This window comes from Quercus robur, chromosome 2, assembly GCF_932294415.1.
Source record: "Quercus robur chromosome 2, dhQueRobu3.1, whole genome shotgun sequence".
In the NCBI taxonomy this organism is placed as follows: domain Eukaryota; kingdom Viridiplantae; phylum Streptophyta; class Magnoliopsida; order Fagales; family Fagaceae; genus Quercus; species Quercus robur.
The window spans coordinates 5,062,657-5,083,127 of record NC_065535.1 but is presented as its reverse complement, the minus strand read 5'-3'; the positions used below and the strand labels follow the sequence as shown (position 1 = coordinate 5,083,127).

Sequence of the window (20,471 nt, the reverse complement as noted above, 5' to 3'; positions counted from 1 at the left end):
GAAATATCTAAGAGAAAGCTGCTACTATTGCATTAAATGCTCTGCAACTAGCTAAACCATGCTTTTCAGCCTTTACAACCACTCCCAAAGACTTTAGGGAGGGGCTGATGGGACAAGTATTAGCACTATCAACCTAAATCTACATGTGGACGATGGAAATGAGAGGAAGACAGTATAAAATAGAGGAGGAAGGTGGGCAATGGAGGGGGAGACTTGGAACAAAGCCTTAAGAACAATATTTAAGAATCAACCTCCTCGGATAAAATCTAAGGATGTCTTTCCCTAGTGAACTTATGCCATCTTTCTCTTTTTACCATCAAAACTTATCAATCGATTATCTAATCTGCCAAGATCCAAGTTTCCAACCCATTCTCTACAAATCAATTGTATTGGGCTCATTGGACCAAGACTCCATACTTTTTGGGCTTGGGCCCCAAATTGTGACCCTACAATATTCTTTATAAAGTCTCATTGAATAGTAACAATGTCACATATAATGGTAACTACATTACATTTATTGAAACTTTTTATTTTTATTTTTGGTCATATTATTAAAGACTGTAAGTCTATAATGGGGTTACTACAATCCTGTTCTTTCTCTCATGTCAAAAGAAAGGGCAATGGGGTTGCCCATGCCTTAGCTAGGAGAGCAAAGAAATCTTGTCTGCTTTTAGTGTGGATGAAATCTGTTCCACCAAACATTTCTTTTTAGTTCACATTGATGTAATCTCTTAAGTTTTTGCGTGTTAATAAAATCACATGGCTTTGCCTTTTCTCAACAAAAAAAAAAAAAAAAAAAAAAAAAAAAAAATTATTTATATAGTTGCATTGGATAGTACAAATATCACTTTGACAATAATAAAGTTACTTATAATAGTATAGTATTAATAACTACATCACAATTGTTGTTGGTAACCTAATTTTTTAAATGTTTAAATTTTTATATAGTTACATTGTGTAGTGCCATCATCATCTATGTCTATATATTACTAAAAGCTGAAGCGTAATGTTTAATGCTACTGCTTTCATGTTGCGCTACATCAACTGTCACATCATTTTTTTTTATATATAAATATAATTTGTCCTACAATTTTAAAATGATTTTTACAATTTTCAGCCCTATAAATACAGCCCACTACTTATTTATTTACTTCCACTATCACCTTATAATAAATCTATATAATTAATCCAGCCCACATTTTATTTATTTAGTTCTACAATCAAGCCCAACCCAAAGCCTTTTCAATTTAACTTTAGGGTTTTGTGTGAGCCTTTTCAGCTTAAAAAAAAAAAAAAAAAAAAAAAAACCAACAACGTTGAAGCCTTTCAAGCTTTAGGGTTTTTTTTTTTTTTTTTTCTTTTCAATTTTTCTATAATTTTTTTAACATTTATTTTTTTTAATATTTACCCTTTTCCAACCTTTCTCTTTCTCTTACCATTTCATCTCCCCATTACTTCTTCAATCTTTCTCCCTCCATTACCTTTTCATCTCCCCACTACTACCCTCTACATTAATATCATTCTTCCTATTTCCCTTCATCTTCCTTAACTTTTGTCTCTTCTTATTCACACCCTCTTACTATAAATTTGTCACTATCTCTTCTATTCTATGCATAGTTTTCCCTCACCAAAAAAATGGTTCTCTCTCTCTCTCTCTCTCTCAATTTTTTGGTGGATTTTTTTAATTTTTCTTGCATATCTACTTTAGGTTGATAATTTTTTATATTCTTTAAAACTCTATTTTGGGTTAATGCGATTTAGTTTTTTTTTTTTTTTTTTAAATTGTTATTGTTGTTTTATTTTTTATTTTTTATTCTCTTCGATTGTTAAATGTTATCCTATCGCATTCTAAAGAATTAAATATAGCATATAAAAATATAATATTATTCTATTACATAGCATGATTTGGATAATTTGGTATTTATTCTGTTACATAGCATGATTTCTTATAGTGCTCAATTTAGATGTTAAACTATGAAACTTTACTAATTTTCATTTATTTTCTAATCCTTTGTAGTGGACAAAGTACTTTTAATAGTTGTATTAGAGTACTCTATAATGCCATTCATTTAAAGAAAAGGAAAGGTTAGCCAAACGAAAATAATCGGATAGGTGACAAATTTTAACTTTTGCAATTTTATTTTAATTATTATTATTTTATAACAATGCCTGTATAGAAATTTAATTCTTAGATTTTGCTAATAATTTTTTATTTGATAATATATTTTGGGTGGCCGAAATTATAATTTCTACAAAGAAAATAACCTTAATGGATTATCAAAAATAAAATTTTATCATTGTAGGGCCCAATAATTTGTGGGCCAGGTCCATTTATTCGTTGGGGCCCAAAGGCCCAAGCCGAGGAAGGTTATGGCCCAGGCTCGGTAATACAAGTACAAAATAACCTTGGGATACAGCCGAGGACAATTCAGTCCTCGACATGTCCGAGGTCTCCTCGGAAGGAAGGGCAAAAACGGTATAGGACCAACTTGGAAGAAAATCTAAAATATCTAGGTCAATAGAGAAGGATACGCTGGAAAGTATAACGACCAGAGAAAGCTGCCCTTACTGCCATTCAATACTCTGCACCTGACAGAGCCATACTCTTCAGCTTTTACAACCACCCCCAACCACTCTGGGTATGGGCTGATGGGACAAGTATCAGTTTGGGAAAAGTCGATCCTACACGTGGACGAAGGATAAGGAACGCATACGAGTATAAAAGGAAAAGAAAGGAATCAAGAGAAAAGGCTGGGAAAAATGGCCAAAAACCAGAGCCTCCCAGCCCGCCTCCAGGAGAAAGACTCCTAGGGCGAAGATGACTTAACCATGTATGAACGCCACGAAAAACCCACCGTTTGGTGACCAAGGCCTAGCCATTCAAACCCACGCTCTACAAATGATATTGTTTGGACCTTTTTACGTGCGAACCCAACACTGTTACGGTTCGTTACGAATCGTGTCCTTACAATCATAATATTGGTTCAATTAATCATTGTTAAGTTTTATTAATTTTTTTTAGTTTACGTTTTTTTGGTATTTTGGATTGTTCCTATATTACATTTATGATTGTTCCTATAATAAATAAAAATATAATTACGAAATACATTACTCATTATTAGATTAGTTTAAATTGTAAATTTTTTTTAATAAAACTACCATAAAAATAATTATCACGCGCAACGCACGGGTTTGCGGCTAGTATTAGATAATATATAATGTCATATAATAATGTCAAGGCAACTTCATCACATTTGCTGGTAAGATATATATATATATATATATAATTTTTTTTTTCATGTTGGATAATATTACCTTGTTCCTTTCCTTTCCAAATAAGTTACTCAGCTATATTGTAGTTCATGTCTTTATTTGAATTAATCTTATCCTTTTATTTTTAATTAAGAAAAAATTATCCTTTTAAATAGACCAAATTAGACTGAAATGGACCAAAGTGGACTAAAGTGACCTGAAATGGACCAAATAGACCAAAATGTTACGCTCATGTGGTTCAAAAGGAACATAGCAATAATAAATGTTAAATTTCAACTTTTAGATAGTATATAAATATAGATATGGATTTTTTTGGTCTTATAGATATCATATTTGAAGTTTAACATGAATGTCAAGTTTAGGTGCGATGACATGTGCCTTCTCACCCGATAGGTCTCGGTTTCAAATGTGTCTCAAGTAAGTAATCAAGACAGTGAAATGAAGATTGAAACATAAGAGTATTGTCGATGGCTCATATAATGTTATGGCAGTTCTTTTAGATGGGGATATTCTAACTCCTAAGCCATTCATACCAAGACTGGACTACTACAACAGATTTTTGTTCAATTCCTTTTTAGTATCTGTGGCTTGAGATAATCAACTTCATATCCGACCTACTTATTTTCTTTTTATCTTCTCCACCATGAATAGACTATTTGAAAAATATTTCAGCCAACAAAATTTTTCCCCATGTTCATACTACCAACTTTAATGTTATTTTTGCATAAATAATAAAGTGAAAAGGCTGTGAAATTGTGCAGAAAAGGTGGACAGTAGAACATTGATCTATTATAAGCTTCTGTAAAATTTTATTCTATCAATATATAGATCTTTACACTACACTCATCATAGAGACAAATGTGTTAGTAACAAACTAACAATAATAGGCTCCATGAACCATTCTGATTTTGTAAAAAGTCGTTTCTAGTCTTCACTTTTTCTCCCACGCAGCGTAGTCTTTGCCAGAGGCAACAACCTGGAAATTTGAGGGAACAAGGTTTCCAAGATCCAACTTTGGCCCAATCTTCATAATGATCTTGTCATCAATCCTAGCCATATATAAATCGGCTTCAGACGCTAAAATATTCACAGTGCTTTTGGTGTTGATCCCATTCCTTGATCTAATCGCAATCCATTTGCTTAATTCATCCTTTAGACCCCATTCAAAGAAGTGATCATAGAACTAGACAACATAAAAAAAATCACTTTTAGTCAACAAAGTAGTAATAATACCATGATGGATTATTAGCCATCTTTAGAATGAAAAAGTATATACAAACAACACTAACATCTGGTCCTTAATCCCAAAACTTTGAGGTCAACTATAAATTCTCATCAGACAAAATCAAGTTAGTCACATTTATTCTTTTTTATCAAATATAATGAAAAGGTGTATAACATTAATAGAAAAAAGAAAAAAGAAAAAAAGAGAGGATAGAAATTACTATGGTTGGGGTCCCAGGATGGGTGAGAATGTAAACATATCCCAGCATGACTTTATCAGAGGGGAATGGCCAAGTCTTTTGAGACCAGGTATCATGATTATCAATAAAAGTAACAGAATTTTCTGGCTTTATTCCAATCAGCCCTGGTGGCTTCCCATTAGAGTCCTTTAACCTCCATAACTCTCCTTCCACAGCTGCTTGAAGAATCCCTTTGGTTGTGAAATCAAAGGCAGTGACAGCCCCACCAGCAGCCTGAATCCAATCAGCTAACGCACCACGGTGTGCATCTTGGTTGGGATTAGGCTTGCTATAATTCCCATAGGAAAGGGAATCCCAATTCTCTCCAACTGCAAATTCTGGTTTAGTTTGTTCCATATAAATCTTTGTAATATTGGCGGCATATCCTCTCACAAAATCAAAACGCCATCCATCGAATCCAATTTCAGTCTTCAACCAATTCATCCACTCTGACAACTCTTTTTGTACCTGTGGATTAAGATGATCAATGTCAGGTGCACCACTAAAGTCCCCTCCAGAGTCAAGATTCCCTGTGCCATCAGAATAGGCTGTGTCATCCTTGCAAATGAAGGATGGTCCCCAATCAAGACGTCCATCTGGAGTTCCACCTTCAAAGATGCACCATATTCCTCTCCCATCTTGCTTCTCAGCACTTCTGTGGTTTATCACTGTGTCAGCAACGACTTTAATTCCTTTCTCATGGAAAGCCGCAATCAGTGACTTCAATTCATCCTTAGATCCATATTTTGAGGCATCGAGATCATATAGCCTTCCAGGCAGATATCCTAAAATAAATTAAGCAAGGAAACAACATACATTTAGATTGAGCATATCTTATCTGTCCTCTTAATTGAGACCAAAATATGGGAAACATGTAGATGATAAAAATGACCATTTTCCATATCTCAAACATCATCCATACTCAGGTTGTTCCTTTTTTAAAACTTAATTAGACAATCATGCATTCCCCAGGAATGTGATAGACGCACAAAGTGTAGGGAAAGACTACCCACTTGAGAGCAAAATCTCAACCAATATTGTCAACCAAGTGTGAATTCACTTAGCCACAACAAATACCAAAGTTAAGCTAGCAAGATATGCAATATGGAATCTAAGAGACAAATCATCAATCATTAGAAGGCAAGGCATACAAAATGCACACGAGATTTACATGGTTTGGCATTAAGCCTACATCCTCGGGTTAAGTTTTGAACAATCCACTATAGTCAAAAAGTTACAATGGTCTACTATTCAAGTTCTATTATACAACTTGAGCTTACACAACAATCTTGGAGAAATACGAGATTACCTCAAGAAATTCTACAAAACCCAATTCCACCACAATGGTATCTTCCAATCAACTCGTTGAAAGACTTCCTAAACACCTGTTAGACACTTGTTTCAATGACCTGAGCAAGAAAAGCTCACACTCAAAACCTTATCTCTCACCATTGAGTGTCCTCTTAGTTATAAAAAATCCAACAACTTAGTTTAAAAAAGCCTTAAGAACTGAGGCCAAATGTAAATTAATAAGTCCTTATGGGCTTGGACCAAACAAGGCCAACACCAAGCAGATAGGCAACCCTTCATGTAGGCCAACCCAGCAACATGTACTTGGAATATATATCATTATATTGGAATTAATAGGACTTCGTTGCAGTTATGAACAAATAATTAACCAGGCCAAGCCTAAGTTGGAAGACCTACGCTAGAAAAAAAAGATAACCAAAACTGTAGTACCATTATATATGGCATCACTTGTTACAAGTGGGACCAAATTATGTCCCAGTTTAAGGGAATGAAATTGCAGAAGAATTACCTTGGGGAGCAGCAGATTGAGAAGCAGGAGGAAGCCAGACATGAGTGATTCCAGCATTAGCGAGGTCAGGTATAGAATTCTTCAGTGAGTTGTACCATCCTCCTTTATTACTTGAATCCCAATTGAAACCCTGTCATTTTCATAATTAATTAATTTACATGCCATAGCAACACATGTACCAAGTGTACCACAGCTCTAGGAAGATGCATATATCCAATGCATCATACATGAGATATATATACGTCTCTCTCTGTACATGGAAAAGATATATATAGTAAGTGGGTGCATACAGTTACCTGAAATAGAATTTCTGAGACTGCAAAGGAGGGTAATAGAGAAACACACAGGCTGAGGAAGCTGAGTAAAGTTAGAAGATTCATGAGCTTCAATGGTGCTGAAGATGGTGGATGCTTCTCTCTTATTAATTATTATATAGGCATCACTTTTGCCTTTGGTTTGGAATTTCACTAGGTGCTGAAACTACACGTTTGAAAGTCTGTTCGTTAAGGAGACTTTTCTTTTCTTTTTAAAATATCATTAAGGAATTAAAAGATGTTAATACCAAAGAAGAAATGAAATTCCATGGTAAGGAATATTGAAAGGAGAAATAAAGAAAGACCGAGAAAAATCAAGGGGTGAGGATATTCAGACCAAGACCGGAGATATATAGAATAGTTAAGAAACTGATAGTAACTATATGTCACGAACACGGTAATATTACTGTAAGAACCAAGTGTAAGACTTCTGGACCTTAGGTCACTTGGGCTCACAATTTATTTGTAGTGGGCTTAAGTATTTCCTACAATGGGTCGTTCTCGGCAGAGAGACTCAAAGTAACACCCAGTTAGTACCCTCTCCTTGACTGTTTTCTCTCAATTTTTCTGAACCCCTTCTTCTCCCAACTTTCTTCTATTTATAGCCAAGGTTAGTGGGAAGATCATGATTACAGTCACCGTTAGTGCTACTGAAGGTCCAGTATTATTTGGTTAAAGTGGTTGTTTAGGTGAAAGGGCGGTGCAGCATTTATGATCTTGGAACTTGGTTCCATTTTCACCGATAATATTCGGCAACTCACGTTCCCGTACATATCATGACCTTCCCGGATATGACTCATGCGCTCTACCGGGAAAGATTAACTGGTCAACTCTGGGAACTTAATACCCAAAGCTTGTTTTTACTCTAAGGCAGTTTCAAGAAGGGCATAAGGTAACTGGAACTTTCTGCTGGGCCTGCGCCCAAGGCCGGTATGGGCTTGGGCCCAGGGCCTAGATGGGTCTGGGCCCAAGGCCAGTATGGGCTTTGGAAGCTCGGTGCCGTACAATAGCCCCCCCTTGATTCATACTCGGTCGCCGAGGAGAATCAAGGAGCTGCTTGGGCCTTTTGACCTCGGGAATCTTCTAGCCTGGGACTTCTGGCTGTCACTTCTCATTAATATTCATCTCAAAAGACGCGCCGTTTCGCGGCGCCAGGCGCAGTTGTCATTATTGCCTGACGGTTTGTGAACCAAAGCGGCACGCAAATCGGTTACGCTTGGCATTCGTTGGGTCGCTCGTAGGCTGTGCCCATTTATTGCTTGATTAAGCGTTTCTTCTTCCCCCATTTCTTTTGGCTCTATAAATAGTCCTTCTCCAAACACCATTCCATTTTTCCTTCGCCTCTGATCTTTAGTGCCTACTCTCTGCCGACCACATTTCTGTGCGCTTGCTTGCTCAGCGTTCTTTTCCTCCTTAGAACCCAAAGTAAGTCTTTCTTCCCCTTCCTGTTCCTTCAGCTTTGTTTCTTTGAGTTCATTCTTGTAGTTTTAGGCTTTATAGATGGGTTATTCTTACCTTCTAGATACCCCGGCTGCTTTGGCCACCTTTAGGAGTAAATTTAGTATTCCTAATGACGTGGGCGTGGCTTACTGCCATGAGAGTGATATGGAACTCCACCGAGGGCAGGGTACAGCCTTCTTTCCTTTGATGTCCATTTTAGAAGGTGGGGTTAGGTTCCCGATAGATCCCCTCCTGATAAGCACACTCACCTACTATGGGCTGTGCCCCGACCAGCTTCCCCCCAATTTTTACCAGGTAGTTAGTTGTGTCAGCCAGTTGAACCATACCTTTAACTTACAATTAGACCACCATGATATTAACCAAATGTACAGCCTCTGTGGGAGCAAATCCACCAATTATTACTTAAAGACGAGGGATGCTCGGGTACGGCTGATATCGTGCCTACCCGATTCGAACAGGAACTCCGCCGGGGAGTTCGTCAGGGTGCGCGGCAATTGGTTTGCCGGGGAGATCCCTTGCCCCCTCACACGGCGTGAAGTGGGTTCGTACCATCCCCTTCTTATAATTTTTTGAGTAAAAAAAAAAAAAAAATTTATTGTTAAAAGCTAATGCGTCACCTGTTCTTTTGCAGACGGCAAAGTGTTTATTCAGGACCTCAGAGCCGTCCACACCAGGGACTTAAACTTCGTCCTCCGTTCCGAGATCTACGTGCATTGGGACGGGCAACTCCGGGCCTCACACCTGATCCTCGACGTGGAACCGGTTTACTCTACTTGGCAGCCTTTCAAGCAGGCGCTGATAGTTGACAGCCCCCTGCTATCATACATAGACGTCCGGTACGTGAATTTCTTGCCGCCGAAGCTTACAACCGGGGAAGCGAGGGAATTTGGTCGGCGGTTCACTGCCGCGGACGAACTAGTTCCCCTGCGAGACGATTCCGCGGAACGGGTATCTCAGCGCCTTAGAGAGAGAGCTCACGAAGCCATACAACAAGGGGACCAAGCCCAAGAGCAGCCCCATCCCGAGGATCCACCCGCCGAGCCTCAACAGCAAGTGACAGAAGCGGCTAACTTGCTAGCTGAAGCGATCCAGCCCGGTGCAAGAATGGTGGCAAAGAGAGTCATGACCTTTGATCGGTTCGTGCCTGGTGCCCGGCCGACCAACCAGCCCCCGCCTACTCAGGGTCGGGGTCCAATGTCTCAGCCTCCTCCCCCTCCGCAGTCCGGACGGACCCGTAAGAAGCAGAAAGTAACCGAGCAACCTTCCACGGGCCCGGGGGATGCCGCTGTCCAGACTCCTCCCCGACCAACAGGGGGAATTGTTATCCGTAAGCCGCCAACCGAAGCTGGCACGGGGGGCGCGTCCTCCTCCCAAGTGGCTCCAGCGTGGGAGCCAAAGTTCCTTCTGGACGGCAAGCCATTGCCCTCAACCGCCTCTGTTCGGATGTGGGATAAGGGCGAGGGCGGCCGTATTACCCAAACCTTGGCCGGAGCTCTCCAACTTCCCGAGGACGTGCACGCCTTTGATGATGGGTCCGAGGAGTCCGTGGGGCACCGGTTAGAGTGGCACGCCATTGCGGTAATTCTTTTGTCTATTTACTCCATGTAGATTTCCTTTTGTCTCTTTGCTAACCTTCGTGCTTGCTAGGCCGCTCAACTGGCTCACATTGTGGCTGCCCGGGCACGGGAGCTTGATGAGGAAAATGAGCGCGAGAAGGGGGCGCGGGAGTCAGCAGTAAAAACGGCTAAGGAAAAGGTGAAGATTGCTGAGGCTGCTGAGAAGAAGGCTGCTGCCGCGGAGAAGTTCCGGGCATTGGCCGAAAAAAGGAATGCAGAGCTCCTGGCCAAGCAAAATGAGACGGAACTCAAACTAGCCGAAGCCCTCAGCCTCAACACTTCCCATGCCGACGAGATAGCCGATCTCAGGGCAGGCTTGGCGGCCGCGGAGCAAAAGTGGTATGACGTAGGCTTTGCCGACGCCAAGAACTCCACAGAGCCGGTGGTGGCTCGGGCTCGGCATATGGGTTTCGAGGCCGGGTGGTTTGCCGCTCTTCAGGCAATGGGAGTTCCTGAAGATTCGCCGCTGAGAGACCCTGGCCAGATTCCATTTCCGAACCCTGTACCTGCCGTCCAGAACGCCCCGGCTGCTTTCGACGAGGAGGAGACGGCTAGTATGAGGGAGTTGGTTGAGCAAATCGATTCTCATGCCGAGCCTGAGGACATGGAGGCCACGAGCATACCTACCGTGCAGGAGCTTCTTGGTAAGGGCCAGCCTTTTCCCCTGACCGTCCAGCAGGAAGTGCCACCACCGACTCAACCTCCCAGCTGATTTTACTTTTACTTGTTAGCTTATTTTTATTTTACTTTTATTTGCCTATGTCACCAGGATGTGGTGATTGAACAATTGTTTTTACTTATTGGTTTTATTTGCCCATGTCACCGGGATGTGGTGATTGAACAATTGCTTTTACCTGTTTAATTAATAGTCCGTTTTCTTTTTCCGTTTCAATTTGTTGAATGAAATTATCTCTGTTTGTGTTTTGCTTGAATTATACTAGTGCTATGGCCGCTTAATAGAATGGTACCCCCGAAAACCTGTTGTGCGGCGCTGTGGGTAATTTGAGAGCGCTATTGGACTTAGTTTTTGCAAAAGGGTTAGGTTTTTATCAGGTTTTGGTTTAACCGAGAATTGTGTTTTCGTCCTTATAGATTTGGTTGTAAGGTTCTCACCTGCTCGGCGATATTGATCGAGCCGAGGGTCAAGTTTCCGTCCTTAAGATTTATTTGTAAGGTTTTAACCTGCTCGGCGATATTGATCGAGCCGAGGGTCAGGTTTCTGTCCTTAAGATTTACTCGTAAGGTTTTCACCTGCTCGGCGATATTGATCGAGCCGAGGGTCAGGTTTCTGTCCTTAGGATTTATTCGTAAGGTTTTCACCTGCTCGGCGATATTGATCGAGCCGAGGGTCAGGTTTCTGTCCTTAAGATTTATTTGTAAGGTTTTCACCTGCTCGGCGATATTGATCGAGCCGAGGGTCAGGTTTCTGTCCTTAGGATTTATTCGTAAGGTTTTCACCTGCTCGGCGATATTGATCGAGCCGAGGGTTAGGTTTCTGTCCTTAGGATTTATTCGTAAGGTTTTCACCTGCTCAGCGATATTGATCGAGCCGAGGGTCAGGTTTCTGTCCTTAGGATTTATTCGTAAGGTTTTTACCTGCTCGGCGATATTGATCGAGCCGAGGGTCAGGTTTCTGTCCTTAAGATTTATTCGTAAGGTTTTCACCTTCTCGGCGATATTGATCGAGCCGAGGGTCAGGTTTCTGTCCTTAGGATTTATTCGTAAGGTTTTCACCTGCTCGGCGATATTGATCGAGCCGAGGGTCAGGTTTCTGTCCTTAGGATTTATTGGCGATTCTCTTGGTGTGTGGTTACAGGGTCAAAAACAGCACAGACAAAAAAGTTCATCATGCTCTTAATCTTAATAGAATACAAGTTTTGGCTTACATCGATGGTTACGCGTAGAATTTCTTCAGGTTGTTGGCGTTCCATGGTCGGGGGAGCGGCCTCTCGTCCAGGTCCTCCAAGTAGTAGGCCCCTGCACCTGCGACGGTTGTGACTTTGTATGGTCCCTCCCAACTCTGAGCAAGCTTCCCTGCAGCCATGTCCCGCATGTTCCCCACTACCCTTCTTAACACTAATTCCCCGGCACTGAATTCCCTGGTCTTTACATTTTGGTTGTACCTTTGCGCCAGCTTTTGCTGATACTCGGCAAGACGTACGGTCGCGGCCTCCCTGCATTCTTCTAGCCAATCCAAATGCTCCGTCATAAGGTCGGCGTTCTGTACGGGGTCAAACCCGGCGACCCGTGCACTACATAAGCTCACCTCGGTTGGTATCACTGCTTCTGCTCCGTATGCTAGAGAAAATGGGGTTTCCCCCGTGGATCTCCTGCGGGTCGTGCGGTAGGCCCATAAAACACTGGGTAGTTCTTCTGCCCATCTTCCTTTCGCTCCATCCAACCTTCTCTTGAGCCCGTTCAAAATAGTCTTGTTTACTGCTTCAGCTTGATCGTTGCTCTAGGGGTATGCCGGGGTTGAATACTTGTTCTTGATGCCGAGCTCGCTGCAAAAGGTCCGAAAAGCGTTGCTGTCGAACTGTAGCCCGTTGTCTGTCACTAGTGAATTCGGCACCCCAAACCTTGTAACTATGTTTTTCCACACAAATTTTTTCACGTCAGTATCCCGGATATTGGCCAAGGCTTCAGCTTCAGCCCACTTTGTGAAGTAATCCACAGCCACCAGTACAAAACGGCGGTTCCCCGTTGCTCGGGGGAATGGCCCGAGGATGTCAAGCCCCCATTGTGCAAATGGCCACGGGCTGCTGACAGGATTTAGATGTCCTGCCGGCTGATGGATCATTGGGGCGTGCTTTTGACATTGTTCGCAACTCCGAACGTATTCGGCGGCGTCCTTCTGCATCTGTGGCCACCAAAACCCCTGCGTCATTGCTCTGTGTGCTAAAGATCGTCCCCCAGCATGCCCGCCGCATACTCCTTCATGCAGCTCGGTTAGAAGCTCCTTGACTCTTTCAGGATGCAGGCACAAGAGGTAAGGGCCCGCGAAGGACCTTCTGTACAACTTTCGATCCGAAGACAACCAGTACCTGGGAGCCATTCGTCGAATCTTGTTGGCCTTGGCCTCATCCTCTAGAACTTTATCTTCGGCAAGAAAGTCTATGATCGGGTTCATTCAGCATACTCCGGCCACCGCCACCTGCGCAACCTCTACTCCGGCCTGGTCGAGAGCAGTCTTCACACAGATGCTTGGCTCCCTTATAAGTTCTATCGTGATAAGCCTCGGCGTGTCCTCGGTAGCCGATGAGGCTAACGTGGCAAGAGAGTCAGCATGCTTGTTTTGTGACCGGGCTACCTGGGATATCTTTACCGTTCCAAACTGACCGATAATTTGCTTTGCCGTACTTAGATAAGCTTTCATTCGGGGATCCCGAGCCTCGAAGTCCCCAGTGATTTGATAAACAACCAGCCGAGAGTCCGAGTAGATTTCCACGTCCTTTGCGCCCAGATGCAATACTACCCTCAATCCGGCCAGCAGGGCTTCATATTCGGCTTCGTTGTTCGAGGCTTTGAACCCCAATCTGAAGGAGTGTTCCAGTCGCATACCTTCAGGGGTGATGATGACAATACCAGCCCCGGCCCCTATAGCATTTGATGCGCCGTCCACAAATAACCTCCACGGGCGAATCTCCGCACTACAGATTACCTTGCCTTCATTCTTAGGTGTAAATTCCGCGATGAAATCAGCGAGAACCTGCCCCTTCACCGAGCTTCTAGGTCGGTATCTTATGTCAAACGATCCCAACCGAGTCCCCCATTTAGCAATCCGTCTTGTGAAGTCGGATCTCTTCAACAGTGATTGCAATGGATATTCGGTGAGGACAAACACTGTGTGTGCCTGGAAGTAGTGTGGTAACTTCCTCGTGGCGTGCACCAAGGCCAAAACCAACTTTTCAAGAGGCAGGTACCTTGTCTCGGTATCGACCAAGGTCTTGCTCACGTAATACACCGGCATTTGCACTCCCCGGTCCCTTAGTAACACAGCACTTACTGCATGATTGGTGACTGCAAGGTACATAAACAGATCCTCCCCAGGCTCCGGGGCCGTCAACCTTGGCGCCTTTGCTAAATATTCCTTTAGTTCTCGAAAAGTTTCATCGCAGCTCTCATCCCACTGAAACCCCTTCCACTTCTTCAGAAGTTGATAGAATGGCCAGCAGCGATCGGCAAACTTGGAGATGAATCGGTTCAGGGCGGCCAACATCCCAGTGAGCACTTGCACCTCCTTAGGATTGCTCGGTGGTTTGAGGCGATTGACGGCCTCTATTTGGTCGGGGTTAGCCTCTATTCCCCGAGTGGAGATCAGATAACCCAGGAACTTGCCAGCCCCCACTCCGAAAGTGCACTTTTCGGCATTGAGGCGCAGCCTGTGTCGTCGTAGTATCTCGAATACTCCCCGAAGGTCTTCAGTATGCAGCGACTCTTTTCTGCTTTTTACCACCATGTCGTCGATATAAACTTCAACCGTGCACCCAATTTTTTCTCGGAACATCCTTGTCATCATACGCTGGTAGGTGGCCCCGGCATTCTTCAATCCAAACGGCATGACCTCGTAGTGATAGTTTGCGTTCAGGGATATAAATGCTGTCTTCTCTCGGTCCTCGGGCGCCAAGGCAATCTGGTGGTAGCCTTGGAAGGCGTCCAGGAAGCTCATTCTCGGGTGCCCGTACGTGGCATCCACTAGCTGATCAATCTTGGGCATCGGGAATGGATCCTTGGGACACGCTCTGTTCAAATCGGTGAAGTCCACATAAACTCTCCATTTACCGCTCTTCTTCTTCACTACGACAGTGTTTGCTAGCCATCTCGAGAAGAATATTTCTTTTATGAACCCGACTTCCTTCAGTCGCTGGACCTCCAGGTTTACTGCATCGACGTGTTCCTTTGATGCTCTTCTCGGCTTCTGCTTTTTCGGGGGAAACGATGGGTCCACATTGAGTTTGTGAACAATGAACTCGGGGTCTACGCCGGGCACTTCATACGGGTTCCACGCAAAGACATCTATGTTCTGCAACAGGAACAACAACATCTCTACCCTTTCCCGGTCATTCATGCTTATACCTATCTGGAAGTATTTGTCACTATCTGGGAGAATTCTTACCTTCAGCACCTCCTCGGCAACGTCCGCCCCAGTTTCGCGGGGTATCTGTAATTGCTATGCAGTCTCTTTCTCGGCGTGCTCAGCTTGGCCGAGCTGTTCCTTTTCCCACCGGACCGCGGCTACGAGGCATTGTTTCGCCACCTGTTGATTCCCCCTTACCTCTACAACTCCGTACTCAGTAGGGAATTTTACTTTCACGTGAAGGGTGGACGGAACAGCCCCCATGGCGTGAATCCACGGCCTCCCCAGGATTGCGGTGTAAGGTGCGAATGATCGGACTACTATGAACGTAACTATAACTTCCTTGCCCTCCATGTCCACTGGGAGAGAGATTTGCCCCTCGGGAATCACAATTCTCCCATCAAACGAGACCAATGGCGTGTCATACTTCGCCAAATCCTGGGTTTTTAACCCGAGCCCTTCGAAGAGGTCCGGGTACATAACGTCAGCCCCGCTACCCTGATCAATCATCACCCTCTTCACCAAGAATCCGCCTATCCGGGCTGTCACCACCAAAGCGTCGTCGTGAGGTTGGATGGTTCCTTCCAAATCATCTTCTCCGAACGAGATGTCCAGCCGTCCATCTTTCTTTTGCTTCTTGGATGATTCTCCCTCCGCGCAAGCCACTGTCATTACCCTTCTTGCCGCTGCTGCTCTTCTTGGTGCGGCATGAATGACGTTGATTACCCCCAAGGGTGGTGGAAGGGGATTCCTTTTCTGTTGGGCGCCCTGCCCGGTCTCCCGGTCAGTGGAATCTGCTACAAACTCTTTCAGGTGCCCTGCCTTCACCAACTGCCCGAGATGATCTTTCAATACCCTACACTGCTCGGTGGTGTGCCCCTTGTCTCTATGATAGGTGCAGTATAGGCTTTGGTTCCTCCGAGATGGGTCGCCCCCCATTTTGTTCGGCCATCTGAAGAATGGCTCGTTCCTTATCCGTTCCAGTATCTTATGCACGGGCTCTTTAAACAACACATTAACCCCTTCGATTTGCACCTCTGGTTCCTGCATTCTGAAGTCCCTTTTCGGTTTTAGCGGCAGGATGCTTTGCTGAGATCTCCCCGTAAAAGGAGCTTTCCCCCTGCTTTGCAGCCGGTCATCCTCCAGGCGTTTGTACTCCTCTATGCGTCTCATCAGTTGCCTCATATCCTCCGGGGGTCTTCTTGTCAGCGACTCCCGCAGTTCAGAATCCTCGGGGAGCCCCATCCTGAAGGTGCTAGCCGCAATTTTCTCGTTTCCCCCACCAATCTCATTGTAGAGTTCCCAGTATCGGCTGACATAACTCCGAAGGGTTTCCCCGACCCTCATTTTCATGGAAAGCAACGCGTCGACCGGTTGTTGCACTCGGCTGCATGTTACGAACCTGCTGCCGAACTCCTGAATCAGCTCGGCGAAGCTGTGTATAGAACCTTTCCGCAACCCATTGAACCATCTCAGTGCGGTAGAGCCGAGACTAGAGGGGAATACTTTACACATCAATGCATCGTTGTGCGCATGCAAAGACATCATGTGGATGTAATGACTGACATGCTCCACGGGGTCTGTCCTCCCCTCATAGGAATTGAATGGTGGATGCGTGAATCTGCTCGGCATGGGTGCCCGTTCAATCTCATCAGAGAATGGAGACCGGGCTGCCATCCGCAAGGCCCTGCTCATGGCGTCCATCGCGGCGTTGTGGTGCCGCCGCTCCTCTGGCGACTCTGACCCTTGGTTATCATATCCATGCGACCGGGAACGGTCCCGTCTACGATGCGTCTCCCGGGAGTGTCGATGTGACTCTTGAGAACGTGATCGGTCTCGGTGTTGTTGTGTAACAGATCGGCTGGAACCTTCCTCGCCACGGTTTCTCCTGGGTTAGGGGTTGTGGTTCCTTTCGTGGCGCCGATCCCTTGCTTCCAGCTCCAAGTCCATTACCAATCTGCGTAACCGCAGTTCAGAATCCTCGGGGAGCCCCATCCTGAAGGTGCTAGCCGCAATTTTCTCGTTTCCCCCACCAATCTCATTATAGAGTTCCCAGTATCGGCTGGCATAACTCCGAAGGGTTTCCCCGACCCTCATTTTCATGGAAAGCAACGCGTCGACCGGTTGTTGTACTCGGCTACATGTTACGAACCTGCTGCCGAACTCCTGAATCAGCTCGGCGAAGCTGTGTATAGAACCTTTCCGCAACCCATTGAACCATCTCAGTGCGGTAGAGCCGAAACTAGAGGGGAATACTTTACACATCAATGCATCGTTGTGCGCATGCAAAGACATCATGTGGATGTAATGACTGACATGCTCCACGGGGTCTGTCCTCCCCTCATAAGAATTGAATGGTGGATGCGTGAATCTGCTCAGCATGGGTGCCCGTTCAATCTCATCAGAGAATGGAGACCGGGCTGCCATCCGCAAGGCCCTGCTCATGGCGTCCATCGCGGCGTTGTGGTGCCGCCGCTCCTCTGGCGACTCTGACCCTTGGTTATCATATCCATGCGACCGGGAACGGTCCCATCTACGACGCGTCTCCCGGGAGTGTCGATGTGACTCTTGAGAACGTGATCGGTCTCGGTGTTGTTGTGTAACAGATCGGCTGGAACCTTCCTCGCCACGGTTTCTCCTGGGTTGGGGGTTGTGGTTCCTTTCGTGGCGCCGACCCCTTGCTTCCAGCTCCAAGTCCATTACCAATCTGCGTAACCGCTCCAGCTCCCGGTCTCTATCATCATGTTGCCGATGTGCTGAGACGCTTGAAATCGTCCGGTGTGTCTGGGCCGATCCTTCTCCCAATCCGGACCTTTCCTCTCCTCTTGGATGCTCCCTATCCTCCAGCCGTTTCTGCCTTCTCTCCCTCCACGTCGATCCCCGAGAAGATCCTGCGGAATTGCTCGGAACGTGCCCTCCTGAACGCTCCTCAGACATCTCCCTTGCTTGAGTCTCACTCAAACCACAGCTTCGTAGGAGAGCCCCACGGTGGGCGCCAATTGTAAGAACCAAGTGTAAGACTTCTGGACCTTAGGTCACTTGGGCTCACAATTTATTTGTAGTGGGCTTAAGTATTTCCTACAATGGGTCGTTCTCGGCAGAGAGACTCAAAGTAACACCCAGTTAGTACCCTCTCCTTGACTGTTTTCTCTCAATTTTTCTGAACCCCTTCTTCTCCCAACTTTCTTCTATTTATAGCCAAGGTTAGTGGGAAGATCATGATTACAGTCACCGTTAGTGCTACTGAAGGTCCAGTATTATTTGGTTAAAGTGGTTGTTTAGGTGAAAGGGCGGTGCAGCATTTATGATCTTGGAACTTGGTTCCATTTTCACCGATTATATTCGGCAACTCACGTTCCCGTGCATATCATGACCTTCCCGGATATGACTCATGCGCTCTACCGGGAAAGATTAACCGGTCAACTCTGGGAACTTAATACCCAAAGCTTGTTTTTACTCTAAGGCAGTTTCAAGAAGGGCATAAGGTAACTGGAACTTTCTGCTGGGCCTGCGCCCAAGGCCGTTATAGGCTTGGGCCCGGGGCCTAGATGGGTCTGGGCCCAAGGCCAGTATGGGCTTTGGAAGCTCGGTGCCGTACAATTACATTAGATAGTAACAATGTCACATATTGTAGTTGCATTATGCTTATAAGTGGTATAATATTTTTTTTGATTATATTCTCAATATATTTACATTTTATAGTAACAATGTCACATTTGTTGATAACCGTCAAAAGCTTTATAGCTAAATTGACATCTCTTCATGCACAAAGTGCTTGGGGGTTTTGGGGGGAAATGGTTCGAGCTATAAGGTTAGCAGCATGTTGTAATTATTTTTCAAAAAAAAAAAAATTGTTGATAACCCTTTTTTTTTTTTAATTTCAATTCTTTATATAGTCACACTAAATAGTTCAAAGTCACATTAAATAATAAAGTTACATATTCGGTCTTAAGATGCTTGTACTGAGTTTGACTGGGTGTGCTCTCTAGTTCGAGTCTGACTACCTGCACTTTGAAAAAATTCCCTGGACTAATGATTTACTCTACTATGGGTCCACCTATCGCGAACAATAATTAATATCTGGTTGAAAGATTCAAGGGTACACTATGCAAAAAAAAAATGTTGGATAATATCATAATAATAACTTGTTCCTTTCCTTTTCCAAATAAGTTACCCAGCTAAATTTTAATTCAAGTCTTTTTTTTTTTTTTTAGTTATCCTTTTATTTTATTACGTATCAGCGAAGCCAGAATATTGTACTTTTGCGAGTGATTACTGACAAAGGCTGTCCCAGTTTCTCATGTTGGCTTGTTGTCAGTCGTCACATAGTCGTGATTTACGGACAGGCCATATATGAAAGAGAAATATTTCTCTTTCAGAAATACTTCTCTTAATACTCCAATATTTTAGTCATAGACACGGCTTTGAACTTCGAAGCAATCAAATTGAAGAAATATGGTATTAAACCATGAATACAACAGAAAGTTTGGTTAAAAAGCAATAATTGCGGAGCAATGTTATAAGTTTTTTATTTTATTTTATTTTATTTTATTTATACAAGATAAAAATTTTACTCTAACATAATGTAAGTGTATATGTATGTAAAACTTCTTTCTAGATATTTGAATCTCAGCTTTTGCCTCCCACATCCCACAAACACTTATACTTGTAGAGTGACTATTACACCAAATGTGTGCAGTGGTGCCATGTTATAAGTTTAAATGGTATAATATATGTTTTTTCATGGACACTTGGATAGTTGATTCAATAGACTTAAAAAGAGGAAAAATTATTGAATACTCTAGAAGTATCATAAATACATACTCTTCCCGCTCACATAAATTGTGGGTTCCACTATGAATTTAATTAGTGAAACTCACAATTATATAAAAGGGGAGAGTATATATTTATGGTACTCTGAGAGTATTATATAATTATCCTTTAAAAGATGTGTCATAAACTTGGAGAGAGTCTAAAGGTCCGAAGTGTTATTTACCATGTTATTAGTGCATGGAGTTTTGAAATGTTTCATGGGTAGGAAGTGTAATAGTTTTATCAAAAATTGGAAAACTACTTACTTTGAAAAAAAAAAAATTAAATCATATAATATTTACAAGGAAAAAGGTAAAAATTTTGTTTTCAACCATAAAATTTGCATGAATTTCTTTTTTCATACCTAAAAGTCTATGCTTTAATTTTTTTTTTTTTTTTTTTTTTTTTTTTTTTTTTTTTTTTTTTTTTTGTCTCAAGGCTATTAAAAACTCTACATTTTTTTATTTTATTAAAGTAACTATCTTTTTTTCCATCCCTAAACTTTAGAGAAAATTTTCATATTGTACACGTGACCAATAGTTGCATGACAAGTGATCACTTCATGTGTGTCTTTTTTTTCTTCTTTTTTGTTTTGTTTTGCTTTATGATCATAATGCAAAAACACCCTTTGGGGTT

The 20,471-nt window shown here is 43.3% G+C and overlaps 1 protein-coding gene across 3 annotated transcripts in view; it reads right to left on the bottom strand.

The window, feature by feature from the left end:
- LOC126710689 (alpha-amylase-like) overlaps positions 1 to 20,471 on the bottom strand; it is an 86,023-nt gene that overhangs the window by 60,998 nt on the left and 4,554 nt on the right. The window contains exons 1-4 of one of the 3 annotated variants that reach the window (XM_050411212.1): positions 6,852 to 7,029; positions 6,556 to 6,685; positions 4,719 to 5,521; positions 4,055 to 4,456 (exon numbers count right to left, since the gene is read on the bottom strand). The exons of 1 other annotated variant lie outside the window; for it this stretch is intronic. In XM_050411212.1, coding sequence (XP_050267169.1) covers positions 4,205 to 4,456; positions 4,719 to 5,521; positions 6,556 to 6,685; positions 6,852 to 6,935 — 1,269 coding nt within the window. In that variant the 5' untranslated portion in view covers positions 6,936 to 7,029 and the 3' untranslated portion in view covers positions 4,055 to 4,204. Of the gene's footprint in view, positions 1 to 4,054; positions 4,457 to 4,718; positions 5,522 to 6,555; positions 6,686 to 6,851; positions 7,030 to 20,471 lie in introns of those variants that run through there. One more of the 3 variants, XM_050411211.1, reaches the window with a different exon arrangement.